The sequence below is a fragment of the Lasioglossum baleicum genome, chromosome 10, assembly GCF_051020765.1.
Source record: "Lasioglossum baleicum chromosome 10, iyLasBale1, whole genome shotgun sequence".
Lineage (NCBI taxonomy): Eukaryota > Metazoa > Arthropoda > Insecta > Hymenoptera > Halictidae > Lasioglossum > Lasioglossum baleicum.
In genome coordinates this window covers 12,497,132-12,515,699 of record NC_134938.1, presented here as the reverse complement: position 1 = coordinate 12,515,699, position 18,568 = coordinate 12,497,132, and the positions used below count along the sequence as shown (strand labels likewise).

General features: G+C 44.5%; 1 protein-coding gene across 1 annotated transcript in view; it reads left to right on the top strand.

The window, feature by feature from the left end:
* Nucleotides 1–2,152: 2,152 nt before the first annotated feature.
* The window catches only part of LOC143213024 (uncharacterized), a 122,230-nt gene continuing 105,814 nt past the window's right edge, over nucleotides 2,153–18,568 (top strand). Inside the window, exons 1-2 of the mRNA XM_076432459.1 lie at nucleotides 2,153–2,759; nucleotides 6,562–9,023. Of these exons, the coding sequence (XP_076288574.1) occupies nucleotides 6,794–9,023 (2,230 nt within the window). The 5' untranslated portion in view covers nucleotides 2,153–2,759; nucleotides 6,562–6,793. The remainder of the gene's footprint in view (nucleotides 2,760–6,561; nucleotides 9,024–18,568) is intronic.

Genomic DNA, 18,568 nt, shown 5'->3' with positions numbered 1-18,568 from the left:
ATAATATTAATGTATGTTAATCGCGCAATAGTGACTGATACTCAGAATTTGATACTCTATCGATCTATGGTATACGAAATAGGACATTCCATTTTAAAAAATGAAGGTGACCTTCATATCTCTAAAAAAAATTACATAAAAACAAACATTTGTTTGGTATCGTATGAACCCCATTTTACCATTCAACTTTGTCCTTCAGACATTTGACGTATCTTTAAAAATAACAAAGATATTCGAGGTGGCAACGTTAGGTGACTCACCGTGTATAATAATTAATACTATTCCCCTCAATAATATTAAAATCAATTCTCATAATAATTTAATGTTACCGTTAAACAATATTAAATTTTCTATAAAATTAATTTTCATATTATTGTTTTTATTAAAACAATTTTAACAAAATTGTTTTTTAATTTTAATTTTTAATTTGTAATATTAATTTTAATTTTTTAATTTTAATAAAATTGTTTTTAAATTTTAATTTTTAATTTGTAATATTAATTCTAATTTTAATTTTGTAATTTTAATCAAATTGTTTTTTATGTGAGTTTTAACACGTTAAAAACATAGGTTTAATTCCTGCATTTCTTTCTTTACAACCTAATATATTAGTTACAATTTGCTTCAGAATGAAAAGATAACGTAGAAATGTAAATATTAAAATTGCTAGCTTGATGTTTCTCGAAAATGGACGGGCCAGTTTCAAAATAAACGGCTCAAATATTCCACGTCGGAAGACATGTTTAATGTTCGAGTTAAAATAGCTGCGAGTGTAAAGAGTTAATAGGCTTCCGGTAGGTAAAGTGTTGAGTTAATATCACGCGACGATAAAATTTACCACGGTGCTCAATAAAAATCGGCATTCAAGAGCGCGATGTTCCGCCGAAAGGGAAAAGGCGACGCGCGACGATACGATAAACTTCATGTTGCATCTCCGTACGAAGAACCAAATACGCGCGTGTACCCGTGCATGTATATCGTCCGGTGATTTACCGTGATCGAATGTAAACAAATTTTCAATGGGCCATTAATCCACGATGGCTACGGCGCGGCTTTGTCTTGGCAAACAATGTCGCGAGGCTCGAATGCATGGAACACCTCTAGCACAGTCTAGATTGTCTAGATCCTCGCGTCAAGTCTCTAGCGCGCCCGCTGTATACATAGTCAGAAACTTCTAATGAAAGCGTTGTTAAAACTTGCCACGAAACTTCCAGCCATCCGAGTTAAACACTTGCCATTAATGATGCAAATCATTTAAGCGACGTGAAGCCACGCTTCTGAAATTAGCTATTCTTAAGCTGTGACTCTGCTACGTGCGAGTCGATCTATTAACTGGAATTTAACTATCTCGTTGGACTGTGATTATGGGCCATGCAATTCTATTGCGTTCTATAATAAGGAAACTGAAGGATTGGTCCAAGAAAATTTGCCAAAGTCCTTTTTTTTAGTTTGAGGACGTGTAGAAAAACTAAATTTGCGTAAATCCCCTCCCCACCTCCGAGCGGGGTTGTGTGCAACTCGGGGGAAACAGATCATCGGTTTCCCCAATACCCACTAAAAAAAACCACACGTCCAGGACTTATGCCTTTGTTTTTTAAATTTAAGGACTGTTAGGAAAATATGCATTTACGCACTAACATCCCTCTAAAGATGACTGTCAGGGGGAAAGAGTGTGGGGCTCAACACGGTACTCTCGAATTTACTGGGCCCATACCCACCAAAAAAAGCTAACAGTCCAGGCCTAATAATTGAGACCTTATCCTCCTCCTACTCGACCAAAGAATGGTGAGCACATAGCTTTGGATCTCTCCCACGCCTGTTCTTGTCTTGTGGACTTATGCCCTTCCCTCCCTCAACTTCTGGCTCGCTGGAGGGCCAAACGGGGCCCCGCTTTTCGCATTTCTCCCATCTGGTTTATTACGCGAGCTGGCTCCACTCATGTTCCTGTCGAATCCAGCTAAGGAAAGTCCTTATTGTAAACTACATGACCGGTGATGCGAGCGAGCGGAGGCAGCCGAAGGAAAGATGGCCGACCACAGCGACGAAGGCAGGATGAATTTCCGGCGATCTTTGGGACCTCATCGAACGGTATGGATATGTCAATTCGATTTGGATCACAGTTGATTCTGGCTAAGATTAAGTGTTGCTGTTACGCACGAGACTCTTGACCAGGGTTGCCATATGCGAGTCCCGCCAGACCCCTTACCCTTCCGGATCGGGATCGAGCTGGAAGCGGTTGGAACGAATAGCTGATGGAAGTTAAAGCCGGGGATCAGCTGGAGAACGAAGCTACGTATGCTAAAGAGCATACTATTGTGCACCAATTAGTCTTCCGGGTGGATCCTCGGCTTAATCGCGAGAGCTATCAGCTCGACGACCCATCGCTATAGCGGTAGCTATCTCTGACGGAGGTCAGGAGGCTGGCAGTTAGTCGAGCGTGCTTTTACCTGGCGGATGGGCAGGGCAAACATATGGGACCGTCAGAGAGCGGATGATATTCGTGACACAATCCACGTGCCAGCATTCCTGCATCCTAGCCATTGGATCCCGCGGGATTTATTTTCGGATCGGTATGACGCCACCGTGGGTTTACACGGTGGCGGGCAAGCAGCCGCCAAGAAGCCTTCAGTGAATCCGTGGCTGGCTTGCAGCGCGTCCCACGATCGCAATGCTGCACACCTCGGAGGATCGATCGATCGATCAAACGTTCGGTTCGCGATACGAGTCGCAAACTGTGTTTGCGTAGTCGGAATTCAGAGGTGCGTCTCGTTCGGCTGCCAGTCGATTCTCACCTTCTCTGTCTCTCTGTCTCTCGCTCTGAGAGCCACGACCAACCATGCCGCGTTCTACCGTGACGTTCATCCGAACGGGTTACGTTGACATCGCCGACACAAGTCTCGACAACAGCATCTTCATCGACGAATTCGGTGAACAATGGGACGATTCTCTTCTAAACGATTGCGATCAGCAAAACCGCAGAGCTCTGTGCACTCGAGATTAACGTGTTCCCACGATTAGGATCCTCTAGAGGATCATCCTGGTCTTCCAGAAATGAAAGTAATCGAGATCCGCCGTGGAAGGTGGCTACGCAGACCAAGACTCGTGTAAACATCCGCTGAGAATTGCGATTTGACCCGAATCACAGACACTTCGGCGTGTAAACAAACTGTTGAACGTTCGCAGCGTGTTTTAGCAAGCGTTCTCGCGCCGCACATGCTGCCGCTGTTAGATATTTTTCCTCGGACGCGTACAACAATCTTTTTCGAAACAGGATACGGAGTCCCATTAGTCATCCCCGAAGGAATTTCACGTTGCAGCCGACACGGCGTCAGCGTTGACAAAAGAGAAACGAAAGTCGTGGACTGCGGATAAATAGTTATTCCTGGGCGCAAATATCCCGGCAGTTTTTGTAAAAGCCGACTCGGGACGTATTGTTCCCCGCCGTCCTCTGAATGGGCTAAAGTTCCAAGCAGCCATTCAGAATCAGAACTGTTAACTTTGATAGGGTCGTATTCTTATTTTAAGATGGGAACAATCTCATTAGTCCTCGCTATTTCCACTCGTGCACAGATCCACGCGCAGCCTGTTCCCATTTATCTCGAGGCATTCTTGCCTCTTCTGAAGATTCACGAACAAGTTTCAAGCCGATGTCGTACTATCGGGAAGCCATTACTATCTCCGCCAAATCGACGTATATTTTTATTTGCGTGTCGCACCGAACATTCGGATGAATGGAGAACTGCCGTGGAAAATTGCGCATCGTTCTTGTAAATGAATTCAGAGGTTCTCACGGGTGCGTATGGCACAGCCAGTATTTTTTGTTCGTTTCGGAGGGCCTCGAGCTCTATGTCTTCCGAGATATTTTGAGATGCGTGCATACAGATACAGTCGCTCACGGGACGGCCGCGTTCCTGTCCGATCGAAACCGGGACAAGTCGGAGTTTCGTGATTTGTGATCCCATGGCGGAGAACTTGGTCAAACCTCGCGGGAATGTCATTCTTTTTCCGGAACAGTTCCCTTGCATTATTGATCGTTTACTCTCCGACCGTGTTCACCAGCTTTTCCGCGATTTCTGATCGGTTCGATGTTATTAGGCGTGCGAATAAGTTCTTTCCTCTTTGTTGCAAATTTAAGATTGTATTACATAAATACGGCTCAAGATTACGTCTCAAAGTGATCACCCTCATTCTCTGTAACCTTTTCCCAGCTTCTTTTTCGGGGCGGTGGGGGAATGCATTTGCGCACACCCCTTTTGAGATGAAGTTCACGGGGGTAGGACTCGGCTCCGTCTCAGATGGAAATTGAGGAAACGGTACTATATCCCTACCCATACACACTAAACCCCCACCGCCAGGGGTCTTGCAACCCCGTTACGTTTCTAGCCCGGTGTGAGACGATCGTAGGGACCCACGGATCTAGGTGCACGGTAGTGCACCAGCCAAGTTCTCGCACTAGCTCCTTTTACACGAAACAACTTGGCCGTTTTTTAGAGGCTTATAACTCTTAGTCCAGTCGCCAGATCGAAAAAAGGGCGTCTACCTGGAAAGTATTCCGAACTGAATGAAATTTTAGCACGTCATTTGGGGGTACTCTGGGGAATCGAATCTGAGTTTTTTCGACCTTGAGGGCCCTGTGCTAACTTGGGGAAGGGGAAAAACCCACGATTTTTGTTACCTGTTTTTGGTATTTCGTCTATAACTCAAAAAGTATGTGTCCTACGAACTTTTTCTTTTCAAAAATGAAAAGAGCATTAAATTTCCTTCAAATTTCACTGGTCCAACGTATTTTTTGACCCGAGAGATACCGAGAAACAGGTGTTCAAAATTAGGAAATGTTTCTCAAAATGACATTTTGAGCTTTACAATGTAAGGGGTATGCAAGGGGTAATCTACATAGTATGTAGATTATATGTAGATGTGTTGAAAAACTAAAATTATGAGCCAAAAACTTGCAATTTCCTGCTAAATGTCACAATGTGTGGCTCAAAATGTCATTTTGAGAAACATTTCCTAATTTTGAACACCTGTCTCTCGGTACCTATTGGGCCAAAAAATACATTGAACCAGTGAAATTTGAAGAAAATTTAATGATCTTTTCAAAAATGGAACGAAAAAGTTCGTGGGACCCATAGTTTTTGAGTTATAGACGGAATACCAAAAACAGGTAACAAAAATCGTGGTTTTTCCCCCTCCCCAAGTTAGCACAGGATCCTCGAGATCGAAAAAACTCAGATTCGACTCCTCAGAGTACCCCCAAATGACGTGCCAAAATTTCATTAAGTTCGGAATACTTTCCAGGTAAAAGTACCTGGCGACTGGACTAACTGGAGGCAGATGGAGAGATGTAATTTCGTACACTTGTTAAATGCTATCAGCCGGTGCTCGAACGGAAGTCTTCGTCAAAAATTCATTCGACTACCAACCATGAAGAAATCTGGGTTCGCTACCGAGTATATTTTTGCGCACATTCCTCCATCGACTTTTCGAAGGTACAGTAAGGAGCATAACTGATTCCACACACTTTAAATCAGAACAACTTTTTTATGAATGGACCAAACGACTTCAATTCCTCTGTAAGGCTAGAAGAATTAGTTTAGTAAATGATGTGTAAAAAAATATGTTGAAAAAATGCATTTGTACGGAATTGTGAAAAACAATAGTAAAAATTTATTTTTACGACTTTTTTAGCTGGACCAATAACGAAAATTTAAAAGATGTGTTTTGTAAAATCGTATGAATTATATGTATACGTTCTGAAAATTTCATTGAAATTGGTTGATTGGTTTACGAGTTATAAACGATCAAAATTGGTAAAAATTGCGGTTTTTCAAGATTTTCTTTTACCACTTTCGATCGTTCATAACTCGTAAACCAATGAACCAATTTCAATAAAATTTTCGGACCATATTTAATTCATACAAGTTGACCAAACGCATCTTTTAAAGTTTCGTTATTCACCCAGCTGAGAAAGTCGTAAAAATCAATTTTTGCTATTGCTTTTCACAATTCCGACCAAATGCATTTCTTCAACTTATTTATTAGACGTCATTTACTAAACTAATTCTTCTAGCCTTACAGAGAAATCGAAGTGGTTTGGTCCATTTACATAAAAGTTATTTTGATTTAAAGTGTGTGGAATCGGTTATGCTCCTTACTGTACATCATCGAATGTATCTTTTTCGGGCGCAGAGGGATCGGCCGGCTGGCAATACTTCATATTCCGCGTGCACCAGCGGCGAACTAGAGACTCGCACGTAAATTCATGAAAAGTAACCGTGAACAGAGCCGGGCAGGTTAGCGAGACGGCGTCGTTTCGGAAACATTCCAACGTCGAACTCCCTCGATTCTGACAAGCTGCCAAACGTCTGAGGTCACGTTACGTAAACGATGTAATATTCATTCGATTCCGTCGAAGAATGATTCTCGATCCAGTCTGTCGTGCAGTGGGTATCTCGCGCATCGGTTAGGCGCGGCATGGTTGAACGGGGGACGGGCGTTTGATTAACAGGACCCGATAGAAAGAAGGGATACACGTGTCCAAGTAACGTTATCATTTTCTAGCGCGACGAATATCGGTGGCTGGTGTGGTGAAGTGGTTGTTGGAATATTTAGGAGGAAGGTCTATATCGGAACTAGTTCAGAAGAGCGAGGAGATCGATGCTGAATGTCTCCGACTAGAGTCTCGGAATCATCCATACATGTTTCCAAGTAACGTTGTTATTTTCTAGAACGGCAAACATCAGTATAGTGAAGTGGTTGTCCAAATGCTGAGGGACAAGATCCTCGCCCAAAGATGAAGAACGTCTACCCAACCATAACAGCGAGCACGTGCGCAGCAGAAGACGAGGAGTCGAACGAGGCCACGGAGCCAGTGATCAGGCTGAAGTTGGACAAGCCTTTAAACTGGGAGTGGGAGCTAACCACGTCAGCGGATACGGTTCCGGTGATCCAGTTGCTGGACAAAAATGGCCGTCTGCTGGTGGAGACGACCGGAAGAACCGCGCAGAGGGCTCGGGGATCGTTCCGAGAGGGTCTCAAGTCGTACGAAGAGTTTCCGACGGGTGGACAATCCGCGGAGAGGACTCCCACAGTCTCGTCGTCGTTCTCGTCCCCCTCGGTTTCGAACTCGCCGGTTCCCGTGCAGGGTAACCGGAACATAGACGGATTCAGCACGAAGTTCGGCAGCTGCGACTTCGGCTACCGGCCCCGGAAGTCGAAGAGCGACGTCACCGTGAAGGAGAGGGAGAACAGAGGGAAGAAGAGACACTCCGGTGGACCGGACATGACGCAGACGGTCACGCCGCGTAACGAGCAAGTGAAGATGACGGGGAAGAGATACTCGCTCGGCGACTATCTTCGCCAGCAGATTATAGACGATCTGAGAACGAGGAGCACGTTCGGCAAGTGTCCGGAGGAGATCGCGCAGGAGAGGTGCAAGAAGATGAAGGCGTACCTGAGGACGCAGAGCGAGAACCTGCCGCGATTGTTCCACGTGGAGGAGGAGGAGGCGGCTGGCGAGAGGATAAAGTCGACGATTACCGAGGAGGAGGCTAGGGATCGGAGAATCAAGGACGGTTTGAAGCGTCTTCGAGAAGCGATCAGAGAGGAGGATCGGGACGAAGGACCCACCGTTCGGAGAAGCGAAACGGAGCCGATGGGGTTTCAAAGTAGCATCGGGAACGAGGAATTGAGGAAGGTGAAGGCGTTCCTGCAGAGGAAGCTGCAGCAGAAGATGGATCAGGAGCGGTCGGCTGGCTCGAGCAAATGCGAGGGTTTTCAAGAAGCCGGGAACGCGATCCGAAAGAGGTATTCGGATTACAGGCAGAACGAGAAGCCGAGGGGTTATCGGGCGCGGAAGGTGCGCAGCGAGACGAACATCGTCAGGTTCGAAGCCAACCCGGAGACCCCTCGGAACGACAAGCAGATATCGAGTAGGCAGCCGGAGAGGGAGAGATCCAGATCGCGGAACGGGAGGGCGCGTTGCGAGGATCCGATGAAACAAACAGTTTGCCAGCGGTCGATAAGTGACGCCGCTCTAAACGCCGCGGAGACCGCGGAGGCAAATCACCGGGCGAAAGTTCAAACGAGGGAATCGTCGGGCTCGGAGAAGAGGAAACTCTACCGGAAGACGAAAAGCGACGTTCTGTTCGGCCGGGCGGGGAGCAGTCTGGACTCCGAGCAGGATCTGGAGAACCCCCCGAGACGCATCAGGAGCCAGGACAACGTGGACGAGTCCTGGCGCGAGTACAGGGAGCGAAGGAAGCTGGGAAAACCGCAGCGGGACTTCGAGAAAGAGGTGAACGAGGAGGATTTCATGAGCAAGCCGCGGTGGAAGGACCTACAATCGGAGTTGTGCTCCTTCCGGGATTGCAGGGTCTGTCAGAACTCGCGAAATTGCGTAAATCCGTTGCGGAGCGACAATACCGTCGGAATCCCGCAGGATTGCCCGACGACAGACAGGACTCCGGCGTTGAACGATTCGCCGGGCGACAGGCCCGGCACCAGTCTCCAGGAGAATTATCTGGTGATCGATCGGGACGCGACAGACCGTCCGATCAATCCCACGATCGCGAGGATTCGGGTGGAAGATCGCGAGGTCGGATCGTGCAACGCGAACTCGCCCGACTGCGGTTACAACACGATCCCGAAAGAGGCTTTCAAGGATTACCGGGAACTGTATATGCGATCGAACGTGAAGAAAAGCGATACGTTTAAGATCGTAGACGGCAGCGAAGACCCTGAACAGGCCGGGGATGCGACCGATTCGAAGGTGGACGAGGGATCGCTTGATAGTTTCGGATGCTCCAACACGGAGGGCTTGCTGACGAACAAGTCGAACGAGGACATCGCCAGGGATTACTTCAAACGAGTTTACGAGCTGCTGAAGAAACGACAGGAGGAAGCGAGGAGAGTCCAGGACAGGCTGGAGATGCCGGGATGCGATGACTCCTCGTCGTCTAATTACGCGGAGAAAGTGCAAAAGAAGAGACCTCGCCGAAGGAAAAAGGAACGCAACGGGCAAGGTAAGGAAAAAGAGCTTTTCTTCCTCCTCTTATAGATAGTTCGACTAACACAGAGTGATTAGCGTGCTTTGCGATGAACACGGGGTTCGCACTTTATTTCCGACTGGAGGTCGGTTTATCTTAGCCAGCCAGACGTCTGGCACAACACATTTTTTTTGTGCCACGCACAGCAGGGAACCATCAACACGCTCCAGCTAGATGGACCGGCAGTCTCGAAAAGAAATATTGGAGAATTGAAGAAATTTGGACAATACTGGATACAAAACCAGGGTAGTAAGCTGCTGCCGGACTGACCCGGACTGGCTAACAAAAGGACGCCACGGTTGATGGGTCGCGGATTTTTCTGAAACTTGCAGTACTTGAAGATGTCATCTCCAAATGTAATTTAGCGAAGCAGTAGCGCGCGCTTCTCAAGATTTTCCGAGAAAATTGCATTTGAAAATCGGTTTATACGCGCATTTTTTAAGGAGTAGCCGAGGGCGAAGCGAGAAATACTAGTAATCGGTAGGGGTTGCTGGTTCTAGTCCCATATTTTGTTTTTTCTTGAAATTGATACCTACCTCAATTTTAAGCCTTAAAATCTATTATTTATTAGTTATTTTTATTTTTTTTAAGTAGAAAATGCATGTTTTCTATTTGTGGGCGTTGGGAAATAAATCGAACATAAAATAATAAAAAAGAATGTATATATTTACTTTATTATTGAAAATTCTCTCTGTGTATTAATTAGATGCTAGAGATACCAGATGCTCTCTGATACTAGAGAGATATTCATAATGAATGAAGCATGTTTTCCAGTAGACGTTCTCGAAAAAGGGTGCTTTTGTACGAATGCTGCATTCATAGTATATGCTAGATGCAGCAAAAATTACTGTTTTCCATGTTTTTACGATGAATATCACCTGGCTCGTGTCATACCAGCATGTAATTAATACAGAGAGAGAGAGAGAATTTTCAATAAGAAGGTAAATTTAACATTCTGTATTATTTATTTCCCAACGCCCACAAATAAAAAACATGCATTTTCTACGTGAAAAGTAAAAATAATTTTCTCGGAAAATCTTGAGAAGCTCGCGCTACCGCTTCGCTAAATTACATTTGGAGATGACACCTTCAAGTACTGCAAGTTTCAGAAAAATCCGTGACCCATCAACCGTGGCACCCCTTGCAAGATAAACCGACCTTAAATCTTCAGCGTAGCTACAGGTGTGCAAGACGGCAGGGTTAGCAGAATCGCAGGAATGTCCGGGAACAATGCGCGGAATGATCTGTCATCGATTAAACAAACCGTGAAAAATTTCATTATCCTGGCTGTTGCCGCCCCCGTTGGCTACCTCTGTGGAAGTCGTTCCTCGGAGTGCAGCCAATTTTGCGGGGATATTCGGCAAATATTTAATATCCGGCAGGATCTCGCGATCCAGCGGAGGCGACGAGCAGCGACGGGCAGCCTGCCGAAAATAATTATTGTGAAAGTAGAGTCGGAACAGTTGATTACGGGAAAGCTGCCGGATAATTCTGGGTAGACGCCGCGCCGCTATGGACGTCGGGTTGTATAGCGGACAGCTCCTGTTGGTCCTTACGACGGGCTTTCAGCCAAAGAGATTACTGCCGCGCCTTCGGCCGGGAAGTCTCGCGGAAATCAGCGAAAAGCTTCGCCGCAACTCATCGTCGCTCTCCCAGATATAATCTCATTACCGTTGTCTTCCTCCGTTTTGCCCCGTTAACCGGATATGACCGTTTAATTCGCCGCGAAATGCCGGAGAAGCTTGAAATAATCAGCGATTCTTCCCTCGGTCTATCAAGTTCGCTGGTCCGTGGTTTTTAAAAAGTGATCAGTTTTTTTCTGGCTTGCCGTGCGCCACAGTTTCTAGAAAATTCAATTTTAGAAAATCTCTGGGATCCGGGGGAAATCATATTTCAGCGGCGAGGATTTTCCAGTGCGGATGGATCGGTTAGGGGTAGAAGTGGGTGGGCTGCTAAACGTATGTGTTAAGAAGAGAATAGAGTCCCTAAGCTTTTGCGAGCACTTACATGCCGGCCGGTGATATACCGGGTGTGCGATAAGCTGAGGCAAGCTTATTACAAGATTGATGGCCACAGTTCATACAGTATAACGTATGTGTAATACGTTCATATAATAGGGGCCCGCTAATTACTCGGAACGTACGTTCGCGTAAGTAGCTGGGTGCTTCGTAAAACTTTGATGAGCTTTAGCAATGATTAGTTCGTGCCAGTAGAACTTCGTTTATCCGAACACTTGGGGCTACCAGTGTTCCGATATGGTGCATCTTTTCTCGCGCATGCGCGGCCAAACCGCTTTACAGTACCGATATATTGTTATAGTTATTGTTCATGAAATTTTTCAGATTTTGTGGTTTGGTGCGCTGCAGTTAAAAAAAATAAAAACCGATCTTTTCTACGTCTTTCCCGCGAAGAACCAAGTTAACCTTACAATTTTTACGTTTTATTTATTCTGTAAGTCTATTCGGCACTGATAGACCTTGCGCATTTTACAGAAGTAATTAAAAAATGAAATCAACTTGACAGTTAGTTAGCTCTTGGACTACACCGATTACGCATACTACGCCGCACTACGCCAATGGATTGCCGTTGACCGCATCGCTCGCTCTGTCTCGTTTGTGTCTCTGTCACGCGCCAGTGTGTGTGTATCCGTCTCCGCCAATAGCGCGTTAGAGCCAAGAATGCGTGTGAGAATAGGCGTCTACGTTCTAGTCTGACCACTCAGGTGTTCTTTGCGTCCGTCTAGCCCCGTTCCCGTCCCGCTAGTTTACACTCTTTCACTAGACAGTAGAGGTACGCTGGTGCGTGTAGCGCCCGAGCACGTTGGAAAAGGAAAGTAGGGGCAACAGTAGGTCATAGTGGGGGCTGGTGGGGGTATGGTTCAGTACCACCGTACCACGATTCTGGCATCAGTGCCCAGAGCCAGTGTCGCCATTACGAGGAAATCGAGGGGAATACAATTTACCCCCTCTCTGATGACCAGAGTAACATGTGGCACGTTGCGCGTGCGCGACGAGGATTTAGTGGGGCGAATTGAACACGTTGCGCGTCACGTGACCAGTCTACAGTCTTAGTGGGGGACGTTGGAGTGTGCTCATGGTGGTGGAATGGGATAGTGGAAGGGGAAAAGGAGAAGCGATAAAACCGACCAGTTTTGGTCGTTTCTGACGACGTCAGAAGTTCGTCACCCCTATTTTTTATTTATAAGGGAGTGGTAAAAAAAATGCATTACGCACGTAGTGCGGGGCTCGGGTCGCAGATGTTCGGCGACCCATACCCACTAAAAAAAACCAATCTACTCCCGGGACGATTCATGAGGCGGCCCCTCTACTTCTCTAGTGGCCAAGCCGTTGAAGTCCGAGGCCCCGCTTCTCGCATTTCTCTCGGCTTCGGCTCGGCTCTCCTCCACACCTGTTCTTAGCTCGTGAAGAAGTTCGTCACCGCTGATTTAGCATTGTTGGCAGTAACTCGACAGCATTTAGTACTCGTTGTCGCGTAACTATCGGTCCCACACACATCTGACCGGTGTTGTGCAAACGTGTTTACGTGTAGGCGGAAATATCTACTTGTTGCTAGACGCGTGTCGATATAGCGTCTGACGTTGGCAGAGGAACAATTCCGATACTCGTCCAAACATCATCGCCCCGTGTATTATCCGGAAAAACAATTTCGACGATGATCCCACGATACAATCTTTCATCACCGTTCCCGGTGATCATAAAAATCCGAATTTACAGTTCTGAAGTTGCGTGCAGTTTTCAATCGGACCGCGACGTGTAATTCAATATTTTTGTCGGTGGTGTAATTCCGAGACGAGGGTTCTAATCATTGTGAGTAAATTACACCGTTATTCGAGGCGGTGCGCACAATGCTATATCAAAGCCGCCCGGCTACACGCGATAAGAAGGGCTTAACGAGCGCGTCCTCCAAGCTTCTCCCTTTAATCAAAACATATCGTATCAACGGCCGCGTGCGGATCACAGAACCCGTGTCCTCGGAAACAGCTCTCCGGCAAAGTAGATTTCGAAATGGAAACAAGACACCGTCATTCAACGTCACAGCGCGCGAGATGTCAAAAGTGGCCACCAGCAGTTTTTGTCTTCGTTTCAATCGTAAATCCTATCGCTCCGCTGAAATTTCTCGTCAGCTTCTGGTAGAGGTTTGCCTCTAACATAAAATGATCCACGAGCACCGTGTTCAAGGAACTCGGCCAATTATCTGTGGGTGGGGTCTATTTTCGGGACGGAACGGTTTGTTTACATCGCTATTTTCGCTAACGTTATGCAAAACTAACATTTCAACCGAAACCAACTGGAAGGGATCTAAATATTCTACATGAATATCCAGTACATGATCTAAGAAATAGCACGGACCCGGGGTTTTTCTTAGATCGAGACTTCACTTGGAGCATAATTCGATGTAAAGAGAAGGGAACCGTAGGATATCTAAATATTCTACATCAATATCCAGTACATGATCTAAGAAATAGCGCGGACCCAGCGTTTTTCTTCGACAGAGACTTCACTTGGAGCATAGCGAACCGGCTTTTGATCTTCTTGAGGGTACATTAAATATGGACGTACCTCTGTCTAGCCTCTTCGGGGTATTTGCGTCGATTCGATTGATTAAATGGAGAGACGTTTGCTCGCACATTAAAGAAATGGCGGCCGTAGTGCCACGGGTTTCCCGACGAACAGGCGAGTGTGTGCTGAAAGTGAATTTGGCAGGGGACCAAGCACGCCATCGTTGACTATTGCTTCCTGACACGGTAATAGATTACCGTGTTGGGACGAATATCGAAATCAAAGTAGAAGCGCCGGGAGACACTGTTCGACTGTACACGGTTGCGTAACATCCCGGTACGCCCCGCGATCGGAAGAACGAACATCTATTTCCGGCTAATTGGGAGCTCATTATCTCGAGATCAACCGTGGCATTCCCCCCTGGAAGTCACGCGTGAAGTATCGATAGAGATATCGATGACGCGCACAGGATATCCTGGATCATTCGCCGCCATTTTCATGCGACAAGACCTTATTTAAGGCAGAACTTCGAGAACGTGTCGCGAGCGTCGACGTCGCGGTGAATGGAATGCTTTGTGCGATGAATAAAAATTGCAGTTAAACATTTAAGACGTACAAATTAGGCGAGCCGTAGTTGTATAAATTAAAATTGATAATTAGTTATGCTGATACTTTTGCGTGGTGCTGTAGGTATATCAATGGCGTCGAGTTTGAATCCGATTGGAACTCCTGCCAGCCGGCATTATCGAAAGTTCTTTTCTATCGGTTTCGTTGAGCAATGACGGAAGCGGACAGCCCACGTGAAGGAATATCGAACGAACGGTGGGTTTTTTGCTCGCCATTGGCCATGCCGTTATCGCAGAAGCGTTCAGAGAGGAGAAAAATAATGTTGCCGTTGACGCATCCGGCACCGCCATCTTCTTCCTTTTTGCATATCGTTCGTGCATGCAACGCCCGCCGTAATGAATCCTCCCGATGCAGTCTGGCCGATGCAGACCAACGACAAATAACAGGAATCACGTGCTGGATGCGAGCGGATCTCTATTTGCACGGTTGATTGTTCGCATTAGTTCGACGCGCATTGTAATCGTTCGAAAATTGGACCGGGAGGGCCGCGGAAAAATAATGAACTACAGTAAATCCTCCATAAACGCAAAAGCCTCGGGGAGATTCGTTTGCATTTCTCGTAGACATTATTTTTTTGAGCCTCAAAGGCCGAGCCGAACGTAGAGTAGGGCAGCGCGACTCTCTGCATCTCTTTCTTTCCAATACGCTGTTCTTCCTTGCGCCTGAAACTTTCATCGTCAATTAAACCACTAAATACAGTTGAAATTATATCGTGTTTAGTCTTATTTTATTCAGAAAAATGCCACAATTATATTGGTGAAAGTTTCATAAAAAAATATGTAATAATAAAAAATTTTTTATATTGGTATTACATTCAAGGACGCACGGGCCTTTGAACTGTGCCGACGACTGCGACTTTCCGCGTCGCATTAGTACTGGTTCACTAACAACATTGGTTATTGGTGGAGGAGATATTTTTTTTTGCGTTTATCGTGTACGGCCTTTTTGCGTTTATGGAGGATTTACTGTATTCGGATCGCGTGCGGAAGCTATTGGGTTGGCAAGAAAGTGTTTTCGGTATTTTAAAGTGAAATAGAAAAACCCAATTTTTTTATTTGAGCAATGAACTTTTTAATATATTTTATATTTCGATGACCTTTTGCCATCTTTCTGGTAGCTTCACAATTCCGCGCTCATGAAACCCCTGGTCCTAATCGGTAAAAAACTGATCCAAGTGCGATTTCAGATCGTCACATCATTTCACCTTGAAATACCGAAATTACTTTCTTGCAGAGTTGGGCAAAAATTTTATTCAAGTGAAAATTTCGAATAAAGTTGGTTTAAAACTCACTTGGAAAAAAGCCAATTTATTCGAAATTTTTATTTAAATAAAATTTTTGACCAACTCTGCTTTCTTGCCAACCCAATATTTTACCAAGATATTTACTGACCTCACGGAGACCAACGGCGGACCGTTAATTTTGGAGCCCTAGGCTGACACTGGGGTTCTACCGAATTAACCTAAATTCGCCCGAGGACCAACAATTTGTGTATGATCTATTTTTTGACAAGAGAAACTTGGCGAAAACCAGCGGCTGACCGTCAATTTCGGGGCACTGTTTGGGTGTCCCATTGACCAAAATTGAAGGAAAATCAAAAATTTTTATATAATTTATTTCTTTTTAAATTTATCAAATTAAATTCATTTAAATCAGATTAATTTGAAGCCCTTGCTTAGAGTGCCTCCTAAATTTGCACATGGATCACACGATTCAATGGAGACTTGCAACGATAAATTAGAACCATGCAAACTAGAAGAGCTTCGCAATTAGCTTCATAGCAACATAGTCAGCAACACGGTTTAATTACATCACGACGAACGTTATATCTATTTCTGTGATGGAGCTCGAAATATATAAATTAACCGCAGCTACCACATTGTTCAAGTTAAAAAGCACGAGGTAATTTAAGAGGCGCGGTGCTTCAAGGAAACTTTCATAGTATTCGTCGCACAAGGACACCGATGCATTCAGGGTGGGGCACCAGGTATTACCACCTTGATTTACGTCATTATTATTATACTTAGCGCTACGTATAATCAGACTCGGGCAAAAATTTTTATTTAAATAAAATGTTTGCACAACTCTGCGTATAATAACAACGACGTAAACAAACATTTATAAAATTCTCGGAAATATTTCTTCCTTAATTAATTAGTTTTGAGTTTCGCTCTGAAAATATCAAATAACAATTGCGTTGGACATACTCCGCCGGCAGGAACTTGAAATATGCCAGGATGGTAATAAAATAATCAGACTCGATGTGAAAATTGGGACGCTCCACTTCTTCGCTGACGTCACGTAGAAACCTTCCGATGCTAAAAGTGTGGTATCCGGTAATATTCTTTTCTTAAATATTGAATTACGCGCTCCTGACAATTGAAACTTCTATTTCTTTAATCCCGTGGTACGGGAATCAAACAGAATTGTTAACATCATCTTCTAACAAGAATAGACTTTTTGTTGTTTATAAACATCTTGACTGATAATTCCGGTATAAGCTTAAGCTCTTCATTCATGCCCACGATGTTCCCTTTAATTTCCCGCATTTCTGCTGGAAATGCAAACAAAATAAAGCTCCCTCGCCGCAAATGTCTTTCCGCGTGTTCCCCTTTGTTCCAACCATTTCTGTTAGTCTGCATTGTTTATTCGTTTCAGTAGCAAGTTCTACTTCCTCTCCTTTCAGATACATCCTTTAATACCCGCGCTTTCGGTTGATAGCGGGGAACACCGAAAACACCTTATCCTCTGGAACGTTGGAACCGTTTTCGTTCAACACCCATTTATGACGGTCTGTCACTAAGTGGCGTTATTTTAAATTTCGCGCCTTTTTTTATTTGTGGAGATTAGAGTGGCGAAAGATAGAGTGGTGATAGAGTTGTGAAAAATTTGTAAACAGACTTGTAATTTTTCAAAAATTGTAAAAAAATTGCAGATTTTAAAAAATTGTTAATTGTAAGAAAACAGCTTTTCTACAATTTAAAATAACACTTGTTAATGGAAGACCCTGTATTACACTTTGAGCATAAAAATGAGCTCATTCCGAGTTTCGACTGGGATAAAATCTCTATTATTGTTAACGTTATTGTTCGAATGATTACGATTGTTCAGTCCACTCGGATTGTTTCGTTGTTTACTATTACAAACCCATTAATCCGTCGGCTAATACCTTCGTCTCGCGCTTGTATTTAAGTCGATGGGATTTAAGGGATGAAGGGTTGGAAACAGCAAACTTGATAATCGGAAATCCCCCTGTCATGAGTCGGACTGCTAGGGCTGTGGCGCCACTCTTTCGGTGTGCGTCCGTTTTACATGGGACGTTGTAGAAATAGAGTTCGCGCAACTCGTAGAAGCCACTCGCTAACTAGTGCATTTCACTTCGTTAATCCAGATTTCGCTCCGAAGTTTCGGAGAGACTTTTATCTACTCCGGGAATCCAATAATATCGAAACACTGGCGAAAACAGAGCCCCAATGTAAACATTTTTTGGGGCGCCATTTCTGAGCCAACAGCGAAGAGAATATTATTATTTGTTATAAAAATGATTGTTTCTGCAATCTTTATAGAAAAGTAATTGGTAAATGTTCCCTTAGAAAAAAATATATATAAAAAAAACTTTATAAAAACCACGCTTATATTAAAATGCACCAAAAAAGAGAAAATAATTTTTTTACACATTAGTGACTATAAATAAAAGCGTGGAGCACTAGACTATATTGACGTAATTTTTTTATTTATAGTTTGCAGTTATTGACATTATGAAGTTGCTTACATGAAAATTGATTCGATAAATTTCTTTATTTGGATAAAGATTGCAGATATTGCAATAAAAATTGTACACAATCTAAATAAATAGAGCCTCGTCATTTTGGTAACGTAAAACATTTTAATCGCTGTTAGTGGTCGGTAGGTTATGTGTTAACTCGATTAGTTTGATAACGAAAAAAGTTTATCATAATTTTTCAAGAGAACGTTTGAGATTTGACCCACAGTTCCTTTTGCGCTTTTTCTCCTGCTGATTAGTAGAATACGATGCAATAAAAACATGTGTGACCTTGAGGTTGAAAAATTGCTCTCGATCAATAAACGAACAAATTGTTGGTGAGATAAAACTCGGTGAAATAAAATAGAGACGTGTCCGTAAATCCTGGCTAGATCAGGGTCGGATAAAACGATCGGCGAATTCCTCGTTTGCGTCTGTTTGAACTCTTTTTATTTTGACGCTTGTGCAGCGTGAAATGTAACCGTGGTGGGCGAGGGCCGTTCGGCAACACCTGGGACGAGCCATTTGCCGAAAGACCGGTTCAATTTTCCATCGGAAAAACAGTTTTCCCTGCGAAGACTAACTGGCAGGCGGAATAATACGATCGCTTCG